Source organism: Molothrus ater, chromosome 4, assembly GCF_012460135.2.
Source record: "Molothrus ater isolate BHLD 08-10-18 breed brown headed cowbird chromosome 4, BPBGC_Mater_1.1, whole genome shotgun sequence".
NCBI classification, from domain to species: Eukaryota; Metazoa; Chordata; class Aves; order Passeriformes; family Icteridae; genus Molothrus; species Molothrus ater.
This window is the reverse complement of record NC_050481.2, coordinates 23,533,533-23,555,066: the sequence shown is the minus strand read 5'-3', so window position 1 is coordinate 23,555,066 and position 21,534 is coordinate 23,533,533. Positions and strand designations below refer to the sequence as shown.

Below are 21,534 nucleotides of genomic sequence, written 5' to 3'. Positions count from 1 at the left end.
AGTTAAAAGAACTACATTTCCTTATCTTTGTCTCTAGAGATCTTAATCTAAACAGTGAAACTTAGAAAAGCTTCATGGACAGAGCATGAGAGTAATGAATTATTAATTTTCCTGGTTTCCTTCCTTGGGGACTTGCCTTTGCATTTTTATTCCTTCACACACAATGCTGAGGGTGCAGAGGCTCTCAGCTCATCAAAAGTCTCCTTCCTTTTGCAGAAGAATGATGGGCAGTTCACCGTCATCCAGCTGGTCGGGATGCTGCGAGGCATCGCCTCTGGAATGAAGTACCTGTCTGACATGGGTTATGTGCACAGAGATCTGGCTGCCAGGAACATCCTGATCAACAGCAACTTGGTCTGCAAGGTGTCAGACTTCGGCCTCTCCAGAGTCCTAGAGGATGACCCTGAAGCAGCATACACAACCAGGGTCAGTTATGGGGGTACCAAGCTGATGGAGCTCAAGAGAAACTTATTTCTTGCCACGTTTTGCTGTTCAGGCTCTCTAGCAAAGAGTTTCTACAAATCCAGAGCCTCTAAACTGTGCAAGAGGGTTAGATCAGGTGATAACAGTTAATTGTCACCAGATTAATTTTGCAAATGCCTTTAATTTATAGTGGGGGTTTATATAACACAGAGTTTAAATAACACAGAGTTTAACTAATAACTCTGAAGTTTAAGTAGGGTACACGAGTCAAGTAGCAAACTTTGCAAAGTTGCCATGCTTCCAAGCTCTATTCTGTCCTCTTTGGTGAATAGCAAAGGGAAGAAAGAGCAATTGCTTTGCTCAGGCACCCATCCTGTGCTGTAAGCCATGGTCTTCTAAACAATTTCACCTTTTTAAAACATTATTGTGTAATGAATGCCCATTGTAAATAATGCACACTGCCCTCAGCATTATCCAGTTGAGAGTAATTTCTCCCAAACCAAGAAAGAGCTTTTCCAACCTCAGTGCTCTGCCCCTGCTCTGTCCACATGGCACTGGCACGGGAGAGAGGGGGTGGGCAGGACCCACCTTCAACAGCACAGACTTGGAGAGAGCCTCCAATATTAATGGCAGTGATTGGCACTCCTTGGACACATCTTACTACTGTGTTTTTCCCAGGGTATTGTTTTGAGGGTGGTGGGAGCTGTCTTGAGTCATGTTCCCTGTTCCTGTGGACATCTTGGAAAGGCCTTCCAGCTTTTGTCAGTCATGGCCCCATGATGGGACTCAGTGCACAGCTGGACTGGCACATCCCTGCAGGCTGAAGGGCTCTTGGCCAGCCCTGCTGTGGCTCCCATGTGCTGCCATGTGCTAATTGGCACTGCTGAGAATCTGGCCCTTCACTTAAGGCATGCGCTGCTGAGCTTGTGAATAAGTAATTATGGGAAGAAGAGACTTTTAAAAAGTTGCTTTGAAAATGTGTTCCAAATCCTGTCTTTTTCCAATAACAAACACTGTTAGGGGGCATTCAGGGAGACCTTCCAATATTTAGCTCAACACGTAGAGGAAGGGACTTCACAGCAAAATATTTTTTTATATAAATCAAGAGAGACAGCTCTTTAAACCCAATGAGAAAAGTATTCCTTAATCCAGACTCTCCTTTCCCTCCCCTTTCCCTTCTCAGAGCTGATCTGAAGTTTGATTTCTAAAATGATAGAAAGGAGAAAAGGAAACAGCAAAGCACATTTGACAGCTGTGGCATCATTTTGAGTCCCACAGCAGAGGCTAAGCCGGCTGGTCTTTGCGCACACAGATTTCTGTGCCTGCTACACAGATCTCTCTGCAGGACCAGAACTGCATTAAAAAAAAGAAAAAAGAAAAAAAGGGAATTACTTCCGCAGCAATTTGCATGAAGCCCTCATTAGATCAAAGTCTTCCTCAGCCTCAGAACTGTCTGTTCCTCCCCCGCTCGCTCTCAGAAATGGAGGAACTGTATTCCCTTACCAACCCGTGCAACATAATTGAGATGTTGATCCTATACATGTCCCAGCATTCAAACAACATTCAAACAACAAACCTTCAGGACAGCCAATTAGTAGGCAGCCTACAAATGCTTATGGGCTGAGATAATGTGGAAAGGGGCCCCATGCTGTCAAACAGATTTACTTTAAAATTCGATGTCTCTTTCCAGAGAGAAAATAACATCCCTTGGTGCTCTGAGAAGAGCTGTTTCGACTTTTTTCGCGTGTTCTCTGCCCTCCTCTGCAATCTATTTTTTTGGGGGTTTTCTCCATTTCTTTTCCATTTAGGGAGGGAAGATCCCCATTCGATGGACAGCACCTGAAGCGATCGCCTTCCGCAAATTCACATCTGCCAGCGACGTCTGGAGCTACGGCATCGTGATGTGGGAGGTGATGTCCTACGGCGAGAGGCCTTACTGGGAGATGACAAACCAAGATGTAAGCACATGCCAGATCTGCTGTGTGACGGGACTTTGAGGGCTCAGCACTCGTTCTGCTGTCAGAGAGGCAGAATGGGGACTGGAGGAGGACAGCTGCTGTAAGAATGGCTTTGCTGCCCCATGGCAGACAGAAATGATCCTCCCTCCCCTTTGATGCTGTTTTTTTTTTGCAGCAGCCCAGAACAGGCTGTGTGCAGAGGGAAATGTGTCTGCACGGAGGCAAGCCTGCTTCCCCCGGCAGCCCGCTGGAGCTTCACTAATGCTGTTAGAGCTGGAGCCTGTCCCTCCTCTGCTTAATGACAAAGGCCTGCCAGGGGATAGATGCTGATAAACTGGCAGCATTTCAGTTGTGTGTTCAAACCCCTGCAGCCACATAAGGCAGAAACTCACGAGAGTTGTGGTGAGGGCTTTGTTTCCCAGCAGAAAAGCTGGGTGATTTGATCTAGTGACAGCAGTCCACAGAGTTCCAAGAGTCTTGGTCATTCTTGCATTGCTGATCTCAAGAGAATAGTTTTGCTCCAGTTGTGAACATCTTGTAAGTCTGTGCTTGCACAGCTCTCATGCATTTGTACAGTACCCTTCGAGTTGTGTCCCCTTGCTCCTGGGTTCCAGTGCTCCCTTGAGTCTCTGACCTCGAGGCCACCCTCTGAAGCACCTCCAAATAGTGAGATGCCTGGGAATACTCTCTCCCACCTGACTGCAGCTCCAATCCCAGCCTTGGTAAGGATCTTTTGATCCTACTGCAGGGCTGCATTCTGCCCTGAGCTCACCATCAACATCTGCCTTTGTCTCAGGCTAAAAAAAATTTAAGCCTGGGGTAGCCAGATTTTCTAGGTCCCTCCTTCCTCTTCACATCTCTGAGAACTATGATTTACAAAGGTCTCTGAGAATGCCAGCTAGTCATGAGGTCAGATTCACCAACAGGGCATGTGGGGCAGCCCTGCTACCTGTGGAGATCCTGCTGCTGGATGGGTTTCCTCTGGGCACAACACTTGGTGTTTCATCCTTTCTACTTTTTTTGAGCAGTGTTCCTATTCCAGCAATTTTCTTCTGTTTCACTGGCAGCAAGAGCTCTGGCTGAGCATTCTGCTCTCCCTGGGTTTTGTTAGCAAGCCTTTGCCATCAGTGGATGTTACTACCTGTCACACTGAGCTGCTGTCTCATCTCACTTTGAGTTCAGGTGTGGAAACAAGTGGTACCTTTGAGATGGTCACACCATCCTCCTTGCCAGGGGCCTGAATACACTGTTTGGCTTGAATGCCCCACTGCTCCTGCATTGCTGAGCCTGTCACATTTGCAGGAAGTTCAGTAAAGCAGCATGTACCTACACAGGGATTTATCTTAATCAAATACAGGGACTTGCTTCCATAGTCTGTGCAGAGAATGCAGGAGTTGAGAGCCAAGCTTTTCTGTTCACACTGAGCACTGTAACTATCTTTAATGCTGATGTACTGGCACAGCACAGATGTTGTTCAGTAAATGCCAGGCTAAGATTGAGGCTGGTGCCAGGGAGGTAATGGTCTGTGGCCAGGGGAGTCACTTGTCTGAATCATAGCCCTGTGAGCGTCCACACTTTACAGAACTGTTCCAAAAAGCCCAAATGCCTCCACGTTCTGTGGGGCACAGACTTGCCTGGAGTGAAAGCAGAAAACAAAGGACTACTCAGATATTTATGAGCATCAGTTCCTGCTTAGGCTTTGCTTGTGTAACCTCTCTGTTACTTGCCTCTGCCCTTTGTGCAGATGGTAAGTGCCTGGATGGTTGTGGCATAGGAACTTAATTCAGTGCTGTGGCATATTTCTCGTGCAATTCTTCCTCCTTCAGCTCCTGAAGGCCTCCTTTTCTTTCCTCCTCTGCTTGTGTTGACAGAAGAGTCAGTGGTGTTAGATACAGCACTGGCTTTTCTGCTGAGAAAAAAGGGGTCACATAAATTCTGGACTCTTGCAGAAGAGTTGCACAAGAGTTTCTTGTTGTATGACTTGTAATTAAAGCACATCATTTTCAAGCACAACTGATGATGAGCAAAATTATTCTCACCCTGTTACAGATGGCTTGCTTTAAAGGAGGTGAAGTGCAAAAGGGCAGAAAATGTTTTAAGGCTACAAATCACATTTTAATGTCATGCTGGTTTCTGGATGGCCCTCTAAAATATGCTTTGGCTTGACCACAAGATAAGGCTTTGCTGCAGAAATTATGCAGAGGAATATTGTGGCCTGTGTTGCACAGGTTGATAAGCTAAATAATCACAGTGGTTGATTTTTATTGTTCAGACTGGTGAATCTGTGAAAACACCACTGAGTGTTGCTTTGCTTTACTGGAATAGACTATCCCAAATTGTCCTCTCCTAAACATCCAGTTCAGTCACCCCAGTCTGAATAGTGCTCGTCCAGAAGAGGAAGAGAGACAAAAGTGCCTCCTTAGGTGCAAATTCTAAACCTTCAAGTCTTACAAATCAGTAAGCATGCCAATGAATGGAGCAGCAAATGTCCCGTTTTCTTATTTTCTAATCACTGTGGTGGCTGCAAGTGACTCAGTCTTTCTTGTTTCGGTTTTTTTGCTACCCTTACTGCTAGAGGCCTGAAGGCACCTTCAGATGCAAGAGTCTATTTCAGCATCCTAGCTTCTTGCAGCATTTTGATACCATTTACATTGTATCACCAGGACGGATGACATCCTGTAAATTGAGTTAACGCTATTGATTGTGATGTTACTGCCAGGAATATCCAGCACGCATAACCCCACTGCAGATATAGTTCAGATATTCTGATCTGGTGCCAGATGGTCTGCTCCTTGTCTTGCTGCTATTTTCTTTCTGCTCCAGTTGGAGGATGACCCATTATTGTTATAAATACAGACGTGGACACAGCAAATAGCATTCTCATGGCTGTGCCACACTGAAGCTTTTTCTTTATAGGGCAGTTGCAAATTTGGAATCAGGGACCAGCTGAAAAGCATGGTATGAAGACCAGAGAGTATAAATAGCACAATGTGATGGAGCTGGGAGCAGCAGCCAGGCCATAAAAGAGATCTCCTTGCAAGTGTAGGTTGGATGGAGAGTGCTCCACTGAAAGATGAAATCTCAGATGGGCACAAAAGGACTGCACATACTGTGGCCCAGATCTTCTGCTGTGCTTTTTACCCTTGGAGGAGATGGTGAAGCCTCACCTAAGTGCTTCTCTGCCATGTACATCCTCAGAGAGCTTGAGGTTCCCACTACTGCTGCTCAGTCAGCCTGGCTCATTCCTGCAGCTCTTACATTTAGCAAAAAGCTCTGTGGTGGAGGACAATTTAAAACGAGTCCATTGTGAATTTTGAAGCCTTCTGAAGTGCAGTGCTAGCCTGACACAGCTCATCCTGTACTACTCATCTAGCCACTAAAGACCAAGACAACAGCTTCCATGCTAATCACAAAGCCTTCTTTTTCAACACAGAATGTTTTCAAATTGTGAAATGAGTGAATAGCATTTAAGGTAGCCTTTGGAGTGAACAGTGAAGCACATGTGGTTTTCATGTGGTCGTAGCAAATACCTGCTTCCATCTCCTTTTCATCAAGGAATCTTGGGAGTGGAGGGTGTGAAGATGGGCTGCCGTGACTCCCTTGGCACAGACACAGAACCTTGTGGCTTGAAACTTGAGCTGCATTCTCGTGAAAATTGTAATGGTTCAAAATGGGAGCTGCTGGGCTTAAAGCCCTGCCACAGATCTGCCCCAAACTGGGGAAAACAAGTTGCCTTCCTCAATTCTGCCCTCATTTATTAATTTCTGCCTTTCAAGAGGGCAGGCAACACACATGCATATCACTTGTTTTAGATATAAAACCATAGATGATTTGTATTTGAAATCAGTGCAACAACTCCCCTGGTTTTAATTTACATACTCTTGGGCTGACATTTTAAATTCCTGGCAGAAGTGTGGCCACACTAAGAAACTACTAGACCCAGACAGTATTGAATGATATATGAGATGGTTGTTCTGCCTCTGCCTTGAATCCATCCATCAATTAGCATTCAAAGTCTCTTTTGAAATACAGTCAGACTTTTATTACTGTAATACAAATTTGTGGTCTAGCACATGCCTTTTCATTTAAAAAGAAGCCAACATCTGAATAAACAAAATCACTGCACTCCAAGAAGATGCCAGAAAGCCCTGTAGTCTCTTTTTCATGGATTTAGTATAGGCTCCAGGAGTTTCCTGGTATATAACATAGAGACCACAACTGAGCTTTGAACAAGTGCAACCAGGCAATCTGCCCCCCAGTTGCAGCAGTGCCTTGGCTATCTAGATTCATTTTGCAATGACTAAAAATAAAGTTATTCAACACATCCCATGGAAAATATGAAAGATAGAGGGGCTTACTGAGTTTGCTTACTGAGTGTGCAGAGCTGGGCGGTGGCTGGATTTTTTTGTGAGCGTATTGTTGATCCCAAAGTTCTATGTTAAAGTCAGCTTGCATTTGGGCAAAAGATGAGGGGAAGAAAAGCCTTGTGTTTTGTGTCCTGCAGGTGATTAAGGCCGTGGAGGAAGGCTATCGCCTGCCAAGTCCCATGGACTGCCCTGCTGCTCTCTACCAGCTAATGCTCGACTGCTGGCAGAAGGACCGCAACAGCCGGCCCAAGTTTGACGAAATTGTCAGCATGTTGGACAAGCTCATCCGGAACCCCAGCAGCCTGAAGACATTGGTTAATGCATCAAGCAGGTACAGACTCAGCCCAGAACCATTTCTCAGAGCAAGCTCCTTGTCTGAACACCCACCCCTAGGGCTGGATTCCCTCTGATTATTTAGCCTGAGTGTGTGTTCTTGGGGGAATCCTTCAGCTTTGTTATGTCCAGGGGAGTTGACTCATATCAAATTTTTCTGTTGCAGCTAAGTGAGCAATTCACTCACTCCAAATGCAGTGCTGCTACCACAAAGAAAATTACAGTAGTCTGTCTTTCAGAAACAGGAGTTTCAGCAGTACTTTGTCCGTGCAAAACTATCTGTGCTCTACTGCAAGGTTAGAGAAGGCAAGGCTTGAGTGCATGAGCTAGATAGTAAATACTGCTCCAATTATCTGCCTGTTGACTTTATCTTGGTAATACAAATGAAAAGTGCCTCTTGGGGAAACTCTTAGGATGTGCAAAGCTTATGGATGTCCAGGTACATCCTTCCACAACTATTCCCAGGCATGCTAGCCACCAGTACAAGTCGTGAGAGTCGTGGTAATTGGAAGAGGAGGTCTCTGGTTACCAAAATACTGTACACAAACCCTTTGCTAAAACCACATGAAGTGAATAGAACAGCCAGTTTGTATTTAAACATGAATCTGAATAGCTACACAGCTACAAGTAAGGTAAACACAATCAAGAAATAAAGCTGCACTTGGGGAGAAAGAGCTAAATAGTCTTGGAGAGGCTTTTTCTATTTTCACTGTAAGCACACATTAACTTCTGAGCCATCACTGTTGCTAATCACGCAATCCCTGCAAGGTCATAAAGAGATAGATAGATAGATAGATATATATATATATATATATATAGATATATATATATATATACATATACATATGTATGTATATATGTATATTATTGCTGTTTCACGGATGGCAGTGGAGTTCCCCAGATTAACCATGGAAAAGGCCCTGCAGAAAAGTTTATCCTTGGGGGAGGGACAAAAAAAGATATGTTGTTTTCTTTAAACAGGAATGAGGGAGATAAGATTAGGTTAGACTGGTGGGACGGGCCAAAAGAGATATACTGCTGTGAGCTTGTAGTCATTTGTCCCCACATCTTCCAAGTGATCCTTGCACAGCTGCATGTGGCATATCTCCCCTGCTGCAGCTCTGGTGGCATGTCCCTGTGCATGGCATTTCGTGCACTGAAAGAGAACCTGACATTTCTGTTAATTTTTGAATACAAGCTAGATCTGGTTCCTCGGGCTATTTTACATGTACCATTTACCATCTGAAGAAGAAATTATTTTTATTAGCAATTAGACGTAACATCAGTGCCAGCAAACCTGCAGGAAAAGGTTTATGACAGCATAAAATATGTGAGGTTTCTCTTTTTTCAACTCAGAACAGTTATTTTCCAGGCCTGTTATATGGTGTTTCCTGCACTCTTTTATACCAAACTGTTATGCCAGATGAGGAAAATAGGCAGAAACCATTTCCTTGAGCTGCTAAGCACTTTGCTGATGTTTTATTCCATGAATGGGTCCATGCAATTCCAAACCTCTCCTTTTCAGAGCTGCTGTGGATATTTTTGATATGGATGAAGCACCTGAACCGTCAGGCTTTGGGGCTGTGCTTCTATTCTCATAGATTGCTGTTCCCAGACCATAGTAATTCCAAATGAATCATAATTTCAATATAGAGCAGCTGTAAAGGATTTTTTTTATATATGTAATGTGTTCTTTATGGAAATTCTCATTAATGCAAATAAGGGAGGAAGTCACTCTCTACATTACAGCTTGTGCTATGATATCACTAGGTACCTCCTGACATTAGTGATGAAAATCCACTTCTCATTATGATTACTTAGGAGTTTTGAATTTCTCATGTGTATAAAATGTTATGGGAAGCCATTATGTTCTTGGTACTGCAAGTATTCACATTTTATTAGACCCTTCAGCATTGCTATTAAATAAACAAATAATACTAATGTGCTCATAAAATATATGAAGATTCCTGAAGTGCTATGATAATATAATATGCCAGCTCTCCTTCCAGTTGAAAGTCTTTTAAGTGTAATAGCCACCGTCAGAGGCTGACCTGGAAAATGTTTTTTTTTTTTACCTGTGGGTAAAAATCTTTGCTCAGGGCTTGTGTTAGCTGTGTGTCCCATTTTACAAAGCAGGGAACAGATCTGGTTTCTTTCCTGGCTGACCTTAGACAAGGCCTCTGTGCTCTCTGCACATCATTAGTGGGGTGGTGGACCCTGCTTGTGCCAGGTACTGTGTCAGTGCTCCAGCTGTGGTGAAGGGTTATTATTTGCCTGAATTGCTTCTTCCGTGCGTGGCATAGCTGAGCAGGGAGCAGTTGCCTGGCAGGCTCTGAGGGAGGGTGTGGGAGCAGGAGTGCACCTTGTTTGCAGGCCTGGAGCGTGGCTGGAGCATTGCTGCTCTCTGCAGGCTCGTTGGATGCTGTCTGCATCCAAACCCCCCTCCCAGTGACTCTGCAGGAGCAGCCCCTGGACTGTTTAATGCTCCCTCGACTGGGAACAGCTGCCTGCCATTGATGGCCGCTGCTGGGAAATGTAATTTGGGTTTCAGTTTCCAGGCTCTGTGCTGGCTTAAGTTAATTATGAGCTGTAAAGGTGGAGGAAGAGAGCAAAGCAGGAGTCATCAAAGCAAAGACTTTGAATTAGGAGTGACTGGGGGAGCCTACTTGTGGCCAGGAGGTAACTGGGGTGGATGCCACTCCTCTCCTCCTCTTTCTGCTTGTGGTGAGAATTGGAAATGGCAAGAGCCAACTCAAGAATAGGTGAGGTTGCAGGTGAAGTGCTGTGTTTGATACATTGCATATCAAGCCAGCTAGGAGGATTTAGGCTGCAGCAATCACTGAAAACAGAGCAAAAGAATCATCTTTACCATAAAAAAATGCAAGCAAGTTGAGTCATGTTGTGTATCTCTCAATACTGATTTTGTTTGCTTCTTTGTTTTTGCTTAACTTCAGAGTGTCAAACCTGTTGGTGGAGCACAGTCCAGTTGGGAGTGGTGCCTACAGGTCCGTGGGTGAGTGGCTGGAAGCCATCAAAATGGGCCGATACACAGAGATCTTCATGGAGAATGGATACAGTTCAATGGATGCAGTGGCTCAGGTGACCCTAGAGTGAGTAGTGTCCAGATCATTTTCACCTCATTTCTTGGAATTGCAACAGGAGGAGGGAGGAGAAAGACAAATTATTCAAGAATATGTAAGGAAGAGGCTGCGGAAAGGGAAAACGTTATCCTGCATTTGCAGTAAGCAGTTTCCCTTACAGCATCTCTATTGATAACAAGTGCAGGCAAGACTAAAATTTACAATTACTACATTGGCGGCCAGTATTTTGTCTCCTTTACTCACAGAAATTAATGCATGAGTTTCTGTAATTGCCAGGCCATCCTCTTGACACACTAGCAGTTGATTATTTGGGATTACCAACAAAATAAACCCTCTACCCTACCAGTAAATGCATAGGTCCCAGCTGAGACAGCCTGGCTTCACAGCAGATGAGCTGGATTCATGGCTGATCTGGATATAAGCAAGGGAACAGTGAAGCTCAGTAAGGTGTGGAAATGGTACTCAGCATAACCAGAAATAGGTAAGAGCTGATGCCAGTGCAAGAGCATCAGGAACCCACAGCTCTAGAGGACAGGCTTCCTGAACGAGACCCTTTCTTCTGAATGTGCCCGTGGCTTTTGCACGTGAGTGTGACTGCAGCTGAGGCAACAGCCTTCAAATTACTTGGTAAATGCCTCAGGGCTGCTAATTTGCTACACTGCACCTTTAATTGCCTGCCTTGCTTATGAAGTTGTGTCAGCACTTTCCTGCTGCTGCCTGTGCTGTCTCAAACTCCCCTCCAAGCCTGCCTTTCTAGCTGGGTTAATTCGAGTTTAGCTTACTGCAGGCATTAAGGCAGAATGGGAAGAATTGCACTCTGCTGCTTTGGAGAAGGTTGTGTCTCCTCTGACCACATGCAGATTGCCACTGCACATACAGAATTGCTTCTGAGGATTAAGAATAAACCAAGAAAAATCCCCCTACCCCACGAGCTGCAGCATTTCCTCCTGTCTGCCACAGTGCTTGCTGTGGAGCTCACCATACAGCACAGGAGTGTGGGGCAGGTCAGTGACATCTCCATGGAGTTCAGTTTTCCATTACATACACGGAGGGAGTGCAGGAGCCTCTCTGCTCTCACTCTGATGTTATTTGCTCCACTCATACCATCAGTATTTGCCCCTTATACCTGGGCTCATCCAGTCTTTTTTCAGCCATTGACATGAAAACCCTGAGCTAGGGATGAAGTCCTCTCCAGCAACTGTCTGGGAAATCAGGGTGCATGGATTCTTACCTGGATCCTCTTTTCAGCTCCTGAGACCCTTACATGTTGTTTCCCAGACTTGTCCTGCAATTATGTGTCACTTTACTTGGGCTTTTGAGGACTCCACAGTTTAAACTGATGATCTACAAACAAAGACCAAGGAAGAGGGCGTCCATCCCCAGGCTGGTCAGAGCCCACATAGCAGAAATAGCTAGCCAGAGGCTGAGTGGGGAAACGGGGGATAGGATGAAGCAGTAATTTATGGAAAAGAAAAACATTGGAGCATTCCTCTCCACAGTACCACCCCAATCTGATAACCAGAGCAACTTTTGGTAGAAAATGCAGTTTGTCTAAAATCCATCACAGATTTATTGCTGTTTGGCTTAATTAGTCATGTCAAAGAAGAAAATTAGGCTTCTACCATGTTCCTCTTCAGAATTTTCTGTGGTTTGAAGAGCTCTACATGAAATGCTCAGAAGTAAAATGCTTTTGTTTGGATCACAGAAAATGTTGACTTCAAACCCAAATTAGTGGGTATTTTCAACAGCAAATTAGAAGTTTACTTACATGTGTAACTTGAAGAGGGATCTTTCTATCCCTCCTACACTGTCTTAGCATGCCATGTTGCTGACAAAAGTATTCCTAACCTTCAAATTCCCCAATGTGCAACATTTCAGATTATGAAGTAAGATCCTTAATTTGACTTTAAAATTTAACTATTTTTCTATGTTTACTCTTTAGTATTCTGGAAATTTTTAAAATGTCCCCGAAAATCTTTTCAGGTGATGCAAAAAGTGCTTTAAAATGGTTTTTCTGATTGGCAATGAACCAAGAAACCAATTACCTGCACAGTTCTAGCCAGAAAGGCGAGTTGGTTTGAAAGGCTTTAAATGAGATTATAGCTGCCAAAGATGCTCTGACTCTCACCAGCTGCAAAGCTCCTCAAAGGCCCCCTCACCAGGTCCCAGGATGTCCTCCATGGCACAAATGTCATAGAGGACATCCTGGGAGTCTATAGAGGACATCCTGTCCCAGTGGAGACAAGTCTGAGCTGCTCAGCTTCAGCTTTCTTCTGGGCTTTTAGAACAGCAGAGCAAACAGCAAAGGAGCTCAGGCCTGGCAGCCTGGGGGAGATTTTGGGTTTGTTGTTTTTTTTTTAAACTGGAAGGAGGCATTTCATGGATCCATCTTCCATTTCAGTTGAAGCTGATAAAAGGTTGAAACCTATTCCAAGTAGCTATCCATGTCAGCAAATAAATTCCCCCTGCCCACCCCAGCTGCCTGTGGACAGAGATTCTTGCAGAGATGACTGCTTGGTTCTTCTCTGTCAGCCCACACACCTTTGCATTGCAGAGGTGGCTTGGTCAAAAAGGTTTGACCCCACTTAGGTCTATTTTTAGAAAACCTGTGGAAGATTTATCAAAAAGCCAAGTAGCCATCCAAATCAAAACTTCTCTCATCCCTCTCAGAAACAGTATAAAATGAAAAAAGCAGCAGATTCTCAGCTGTTGAAAAAAGGGAAACCATCATAGCAGCTTAAGAGGAAAAGTGTCTTGTAATGAAGTTCTGAATTCAGTCTGATGTAAACTGGCAGACTGCCCTTAAAAAATAAAGTAAGGGAGAAAAATGGCTCCTGGTGGGCTCAGCTGAGACTCTCATGGGTTCTCTAGAAAATAAACACCAGATCAGGCAAAGTTCTTTAAAGGTTGATATACTGAGAGGGGTTGGTTTTCTGGAGGTTTTAATTTTTTTCTCCCTGTAAAAGGGAGCAAGAAAACATTTTGTACTCTACGAAGGAGAATTCAGGTTAAATGTTCCTTGTCATTTTTAATGGAGGCAACTGTTCTGTATATTCCAGAGCTGGGACTTGGGGGGATCGGGTGAAAAGATGATCTGAACATCTGAAAGTAGCTTGCTTTCCCCAAATGACATCAGTAAATCAGTCTTTACAACTTAAGAAGTTGCCTTCAAATACCATCCAAAATTATCTTTACCAAATTCAAACTGTGCAGGAGAGAGATGTAGAAATTAGGTGGATAACTGCTGTCAGAAAAAGCAGGACAAAAACATATGATAAATGTAAAGAATTTCTAAAATCTACTGAAAAAAACCTACTAGTGCTGTAGGAGGAGTTGGCCATGACACTGACAGGACTGGTAACTGTGGGTGCCCAGCTTGTGGCTTCTTTAGAGGACATGGTTGAGGTAGTTGATGTTCAGCTTTTTTTTATAAAAAAACCTCCCTCCCCTGGCATGAAAAGCAAAATCCTGATTACCATTCCAATTCTTTCAAACTGATGGCTTGATGCATTTATTCCAGAAAATAGTAGTATTAGTGACAAATTTCTGAAAGCAAAAGATTAAAAATGTAAGATGGATGGATATCACCCCAAGTCCTAAGCTCTGCCTGCTTAAGCTAAGACCTGAAAATGTATGTGTTCAAACAAAGAGTGATTTCTACATTTAGCTCTAATTCTTGCAAAGGGATGAATCACCTTGTGAAAAGTGGAGCCTCACCCTCCACCCTCTCTTTCCAACTGGATATCAGACTTGAAGGGAGCCTTTCCAGTGGACCAGACCTGCTCTTTAAACTTGTGGACCACCTAGTGACTTTGAGTGTGTCTGGAGCTCTTTCAATCCACTGCAAGAATAACTTTACCAGGACAATACTCAAGAATAGATAGATCCATGACATGAGTTTCAGTCTGACCCTTGACTGGACCAATTACTAACCATGTGGACTACATATTTTCACCTTTTGAAAGATCTGTACTCACTGAATCTCAGGACACCCTGTTGTTTGTTATTAGATGAAGAGCTCTGAATATTTGTAATAATATGTGTTGTGTTGCTTTGCATTGTATATATTTTTCTTCTAAAATAAAATAAATTATTTATTAAAAGTTATACTGGATGAAGAACATTTAAGAGTTCACCTGCTCTAGATGCTTATTCTTAACCTAAAATCTCAGTCCTGGGATTTTGATGCTATGTCTGCTTCTGAACAAATTCTCATCTTGTAATCAAGTAGAATGGGAATTATGAGTAAGAGCAGATGAACTCTTAAAACAAATTTTTTTAAGTCCTCATTTCATGCAAATGTCCCTAGCAAGTGGATTCCTCTCTCTTTAGCATCGTCTGAAGGTCTTTGAGGTTCTTCTTGTTTCCCCTCATTCAAACTGACAACTAACTAACTCCATGAGTAGTCCCAGTCTGCATGGGCAGCTGTAGTTACACCACGTGCAGAAGAGTGGTGATATCTGCCCTGGATGGGAGAGGAAATACAAAATTCCTGTGGTAGGCTGGCGGCTGCTGACCTCGGAGATCTTTCAGGACTGTGGCCCTTTTGCTTGCATGACTAAACTGGCTGGTGAGGGGGTTGTATTTTATGTGGCAATCCAGTCCTAGTCTACACTGTGTTTGGCAAACTGGTCCATGGTGTATAAGTAGTTCTATTTGTAAATAAAATGTTTTAAATCTATCTCTTACAACATGGAGACTGTGAATTCAACCCTTGCAAATGGAGGCTATTGCAGGGAAGGGGATACCGTGTTGTCACTGGCATGTTGCAGCTGGGCTTCCATGCAAGGCAGTGGTAAGACAGCAGCATGCATGCAGCTGTGTACAGGCTGCTTGGGATGAGCTGACACCAATTTTCCCCTTTATTTTCTCGGCTTTTTGGTCAACTTAGGTAAGCCTTTTATTACCTTGTTGGCAAGTTATTCAAATTCCTGCCTGCTTTAATTTCCAGTCCTACATGAATGAAAGAAGTGAAAAGATAAACTTCCTCCCTAAAATAAGAATAAAAGTTGTCTCATGGCTGGGGAGGCCAAGTATTTTGAAGCAGGGAGAGCACCCAGCACATGGGTGCACAGATCTCCACTGCAGAGGCACACACAAAACCCAACACCAGGGGTCAGGTCACTTCCACACCAAGAGGCAGCCTGGATCCTGTGCCCGCCGGTCTCAGTTGTGCCTTTTCCTGCAGGGAGTGCACATTTTTATTGTAAAGCCCCAGAGGGTGTCTGCACACATCTCCTCTGCAGAGCTGAGCCCAGTGAAATTTCCATTTGGCTGCAGTAACAGGAGCCAAAGAGCACTGGACTGGAGCTTAAAGGCAGTTGTTTTTGCAGCTCTTCGACACAGAAGTTGTTGGGGATTTTTTGTCCCCAAACCAGCTGGTTTGTGCACCCAGTTCTGTTCAAAATTGTCTTCTGCCTTACACCGCTTTAAGTGCTTCAGCACTGGATGCATGGGAGCATGCAGTGTGCTGTAAGTCATGCTTGAAACATCAAAATTAAAGCTCCTGCATTCTATAGGCAGCTTTTAGAAAGTTGTCTTTGGTATGTGCAAGGTGGCTTTTGAATAAACCTGCTGATTTTTATACTTGGCAAGCATCTGGTTCAGGAGCTGTGTCTTCTGGTTCATCTTTGCTGAGGTGCAAGACCCCACAGAAGTGTTTTTACCCTCTCTGAGGAGTCCCTCATGCTTTTGGCTGGTGGCTTCACATTTGAGAGGATTTGATATTAAAAAAAAAAAAAAAAGACTGAATCCCCTGGTGAGCAGTTAATGTATTGAAACCAGAAACTCTTTTTTCTTCTTTCTCTCTTGTAAATCAATGAGACACTCCTCAAGGATATTGAGTTAAGGGGATACAATATGGGGAGAAAAAAAGGCTGTGTAGTGAACTGGGTGGGGGGTTTATTGGACTGATGGGGCTGTGTGTGAAAGGCCAAGACATGCATGCTTTTCTCCAAGTTTGAGGCTGTTTTTTTCCAGCATAACATGCGAGAGTGTCAGAAATTATACATCTGTGAAATACGTGGTACTGGATTTTCAAAAGAGCTCAGCTTGCACTTTAGATACCTGGAAAAAAAAAAGCTGATTTTTCAAAAAGTGCCAGCAGAGCAGGACTCAGCAGGGGGAAGATGGATGTTGTCTCTTTTAAAAATCAGGTCCTATACTGTGTTGGTTTTGAGGGTTGGTTTGTTTTTTAGTTTCTTTTTTTTTTTTTTTTAATCTCTGGTGTGAACTTCCAACTGTGCTGTGTACATAAAATAAATTGCATGTAACAATAGCATTACTTCATTTTCCTTCATTATTAAGATGGCTTGCTGAACTAGTTTCACAATTCAGTGGAGACAGAAATGAAAGCATGTCCCCCTGAGAAGGTAGACACCTTTTGCAGGTGCTGCAGCCTTTTCTCTGCCAGGTAAGGAGCACTGCTGATGTGTCTCATTGACCTCCTTTGCTCTGTGCCCCTTACATTATGATTTCCCTTTGCATCATTAAGAAGCATTGCTGAAAAAGGGTACAAGAATGAAATTATGTGTTTAGCCCGAAGCAAAAAACTTGGTATTTTCCAAATCAAAAGGCAGAAAACATGACAGTCCTTGGAGAAGTACAGATGTAGCTTTTGGCTTCAACTAGTTTATGTGCTAATGTATTAGCCTTCACTCAAGACTGCTTTTTATTCAAAGCAGCGTTCATCTGTGTAATTTGTGAACATGGATGATTGGTTGTTACTTGCACAGGAGTTTCTTTCTATCCAGAATGTGAAGCTGCTGAGAGAGGCACACCTCCGTGGGTAGTGTGAAAATGTTTTGGTGCTCCTTGCACCTTGTGCTCTCCTGCAGTCCAGTACACAGCCCTGCAGTGAACTGTAGGCCAGGTTTGCAGTTGTGTCTCAGGTGATGGTTGGGCTCCCAGGTGTTTCTGGGGATTTCCAGCTTTGGCATGAATGCAGCAGCGTGGTTTCCAAAAAAGCAGCTGCGTGATCAAGGCCACATCTCCATGACTTTTGGTGGAGAACTTTCTCCTAAAGAGTTGCACACCGGGTGTCAGCAGCTTGGGGATTCACAAGTGTATCGGCAGGACCATAAGGCACAACTTAAGAACATCCTTAATTGGATGATTGGTTCAATCCAGTCTTGAGGTAGAAAGTGGGGGACTGATATTTTTCTATCAGTGGAAGTCTTCAGACAAAACACCACATCTCTTATGGTGAACCTGCTTCTCTAACAGCTTCTGTGTCTTGGGCTGGAAACATGTATGCAACTGTCTTGATGTTTCTGCTGTGCTTTTATTCCTACAATTTCTTTGTTAACACTTTTCTACCCAGTAAGAAATTTCTGCAATTACACTCTGCCATAACTGATGGCTTTACCTGGCTTAGAGGTGTAATTGATAACCCAAGGTCCTGCTTTGCTATCTCCAGGAGATTATTTGTCCCACTCCTGTCTTTGGATGGGATAAACCAGATAACCTCTTAATGCCATTCATGTGAATCACATGAAAGTGATTACCTTCATCTATACACCTGAATTTTGGAGGGTGGAGTTGATGACAAACAATCTTTCCTCCTGATCCTGCATTTTACGTTAACTGTCTTATTTTACAGCTTTCCTGTAGTGGTAGCCCAGTAGGCAGAATCAACACAAATGCCCTTGGCATCTAGAATTCACCTCTTCAAAGCGAAACCAAATGTGGGTTTATGGGAAGATTTGCAAAGACACAAAGGGGAGCTGCTTTGCTAATTCTTGTTGACTTTAAGGAGTCATCAGGATGGTGGCCGTGCTCGAGGCTTTTGCCATTTGTGTTTCTTTGGCTTTCCCTCATCTGAAGAGGAAGAAAGCACGGATTGACCTCACTCCTCACTGCTCATATCCAAGATCAAATAGTAGCCCCTCCCATAAGAAGAGGAAACAGCAACATGGGCTTTCTTACCTGGCTTTCCTCTTGGAAATAGGACTTTTCATGCCTAGCAGAATCCTTGGCCAAAGACGATGCTGACACTTTGCTGTCTGGCCTTTCTCCTTGGCCAGCGAGGTGATCTCATTCAAATCACATCACCTCTCTGAGGTGCTGTCAGCCATTAAAAAAAAAAAAAAAAAAAAATTTACAAATGGGGAAAATGAAACCTGCCAACTAAACTTGGCTCTGGGAGCTGCCAGTGATAACAGGTAGGCACTGGCAGCAGCAGCGACAGCGCGTGCGGCGCGTGGTGTGCGCGGCGACGTGTGCCTAAGAGGTCCATGGAACCAACGTCTGCTTTCTCCCACAGGGATTTGAGGCGTCTGGGAGTGACACTTGTTGGTCACCAGAAGAAGATAATGAACAGCCTTCAAGAGATGAAGGTCCAGTTGGTGAATGGGATGGTGCCGTTGTAACACGGTTTTTAAAGTTGCTTCCTCAAGTGGGTCGGTCCTGCACTTTGTACTCTAGCCCTGAGATTTATTTTGACTAAAAAAAACCCAAGAAAAGATAAAAAAGGGAAATTCAGTGGTTTCTATAATTGAAGGACATTGGCCTCTGCTGCAGCATTTCTAAAGCAGTGTTTGACTAAAGTTTTGCTTTTCTTCCTATTTGTGTCCTCATTTTCATGAAGTCAATGTAAGATGCATGGAACGTGGAAACGAATCTGCTGTACATGAGGTTAACCAGTCTCTTGAGCTTCAGCGGTGATGACAAGCCTTCCACCACGTGTTGTCTGTACATGGGAGGTACATATATATATATAGCACCTTTATATACTGAATTACAGCAGCACATGGTAATGCTTCCAAGGACTGACTTGAATGGCAGATTTTTGTGGCCATTCATGGACTCCCAATAGCTGCAGTTTGCTGAAGTATAACTTCGAGTCTTACTTGTCTACAGAAGTGTATTGAAGAGCAATATGATTAGATTATTTCTCGATAGATATTTTGTTCTGTAAATTTAAAGAAAAGAAAAATAATGCTGTCACACAGCATTAAGTTATAGAGAAGACTAGCATATAAACATGTCGCTTGCTCCATGGCAAATACAATACAGGATGTATATTTTGTTTTCCTCCTTCTGTGTTACCAAGTTCTTTTTATTTGCTCTTTGGGGAGGATAATACATGTGGAAGATGTATATACTGTACAGTTTGCTACTCATCAGGTACAAGATTGGGACTCTTTCCTTGATTTGTTCTTTTTTTCCTTCCTCTTTTACTCAGTCTCCCTTTTGTGTTACCCCCATGCTTTGTATTTTTGCTGCAGTTTGGTTTGATCAACACATAAAGCCTTCAGGAGTTTTCATTATGTATATGAGGTAGAAGGAAGTTGCTTAAATAAAAGATGTTGCCCCCCCTTCTTCCTTTACACCGTGGGTTGAGGACATCCAGAAGAAGAGAAGTAAAACATCTGGTTCTTGATGGCCTCCAGCAACAACGTGGCATCGATTTTTCTGTGTCCTGGCCAAAGGTGCCATGGGATTGCCTCGGCACAGGCGCTTCAGCCCAGTAGCCATCACCCAGTGCAGCCATCACCTCTGTTCCCGGAGCTCAGGAGAGAAAGCATAAGGTAGTTTTAGCTGAAAGGAAGGAATTTTGTTGTTCTTTTTCTGATGATGTTGGTTAGGTCCTGGGGCACAGGTTTGGAAATGAGCTTCTGGCATCCAGTGTGGAGATTTTGTAGTATTTCCCCCACAGTGGTGGGAGTGGGATTATTTTTGGAACTGTCATGTCCCAAGCTGTCTCTCAGCATTCTAGGTTTGCTGTGGACCTGGCCACTTTGTGACAGAGCACAGAGGGGAAATAAGAGCAGAGCAGCCCAACATGATCACAGTGATGGCATCCTGAGGGCAAGGAGATGCCATTCATCTGGGGCTGGCACAGCTCAGATCAAGACTTGGCTGCAGCTGGGGCTCAATGTAGCCATTAAAGCCCATGGCTGGTACTTTCAGAGGACCTGAGTGCAACCCAATCCCCTGGGAATCACACCAAGAAGTATTTTGGGGTTGTCCTCCTGTTTTTATTGTAGATAGGATTAAACAGCACCATTAATTTCGTATTCAAAGGTTGGGCTTTTATTTTGTGAAGATTTTGGTAAGGATTTTAAAACAGCTCAGTGGATTGCAAGGGTTTGTTGTTTCTGTAAATTTATTGCTTCCTTAGAGTTTGGATAGCATCTTGTGGCATTCCTCCTTAGCAATAACATCAATATATAGAGTTGCTGTAGCTCCCTTCATCCCCAGTTCTGCAGAGCCAAGCCCAAAGAGCTCAAACAGCCAAAAGGAGGCCTGTGTCCTTCATGTCTTGCAGAAACAGGTGTTGCAAGGCACCTGAAGCTGTTTCAAAGGATTTCTTTCATTTCCCCCAGCCTTTGGATGAGATTTGATACACAGAATGGTTTTTTTCAAAGAAGAGAAGCACCTAGGAGAAGAGGTTGAGTGGTTTTTTCCTTAGCAGCAGGGCTTCTTCAGGCAATATTTTCCTGTCCTGAAATGGCCCCCTCCGCCTCTGCAACTGCTGAGTTCCTCAGGAATCAGGAGAAATAGGAGGGAAAAAAGCCACAGCGAGGCCTAACAAATCTTGATAGTGTCATTTCTTATCCCGTTGTTTCATTTTGGCAGCCACCAGACCACAAAAGAGGAAGAGGGTATCAAGACATAACAATTTCGGCACGGAAAAGAGATTTGTCATATAATAAATAAGATTATTAGAGCTGTCAGCAGAAGAGTCTTGAGATTATTTGTGTCTCCCTCTCTGCAACACTTGGGAAAATACATGTAGGAAGACAGAAACAGCTCATTTCACCAGGAGGAATCGTTCGTTTGCCTGCATCCACTGGTGGCACTGAAATGCTGTGTGCAAATATGTGGCACTTTCTGCCCATCTTCTCCACTCATTCCTGTCCTGTTGGCTCTGTGGGAGGAGTTGAACTTGGTCCTTTTTTTCCCTGGGCTCTTAAAAGCAAAATCCTCTTTTCGTCACTTGTATTGCTGGAATACCTAACATTCAAAATGACAAACCAGTGGAAAACAAAACTGTTCTTAAGCCAGACTGCGTTTGTAAATTGGGAATCTCTTCTTGCTTCTTCCAATAAATAAATAAATAGCTTTTTCTATTTATTTCAAGAGCTGTTCTTGCTACAGATCTCTGTATAATAGACTTTTGTCTCGGGGCTAAATAAAACATTGTTTTAATTTGTAGGGTCCAAAGGTTACAGCTTCTATGTCCATGAGCAAATCACAGAGACAATGGAGGTTTTCAGTTCCCATCCAAGAGCTGCAAGAACTTTGTGCATTGGGCGTGATTTTATGTATTGGGGTGCAGCAGAACGAGATGACAGCAACATTTGGTTGGTTATGTTCTTGGAAAGGGCTGTAGGTGGATTTCCTGCC

At 43.7% G+C, this 21,534-nt stretch overlaps 1 protein-coding gene across 9 annotated transcripts in view; it reads left to right on the top strand.

The window, feature by feature from the left end:
* The window catches only part of EPHA5 (EPH receptor A5), a 193,214-nt gene extending 171,947 nt beyond the window's left edge, over positions 1-21,267 (top strand). For 6 of the 9 annotated variants that reach the window (XM_036382384.2, XM_036382382.2, XM_036382380.2 and 3 more), the window contains 5 exons: positions 217-426; positions 2,232-2,381; positions 6,886-7,079; positions 10,036-10,191; positions 18,446-21,267. In XM_036382384.2, the coding sequence (XP_036238277.1) occupies positions 217-426; positions 2,232-2,381; positions 6,886-7,079; positions 10,036-10,191; positions 18,446-18,551 (816 nt within the window). In that variant the 3' untranslated portion in view covers positions 18,552-21,267. Of the gene's footprint in view, positions 1-216; positions 427-2,231; positions 2,382-6,885; positions 7,080-10,035; positions 10,196-13,866; positions 14,864-18,445 lie in introns of those variants that run through there. The other 3 variants (XM_036382378.1, XM_036382379.2, XM_036382383.1) reach the window with 2 other exon arrangements.
* The last annotated feature ends 267 nt before the right edge of the window (positions 21,268-21,534 follow it).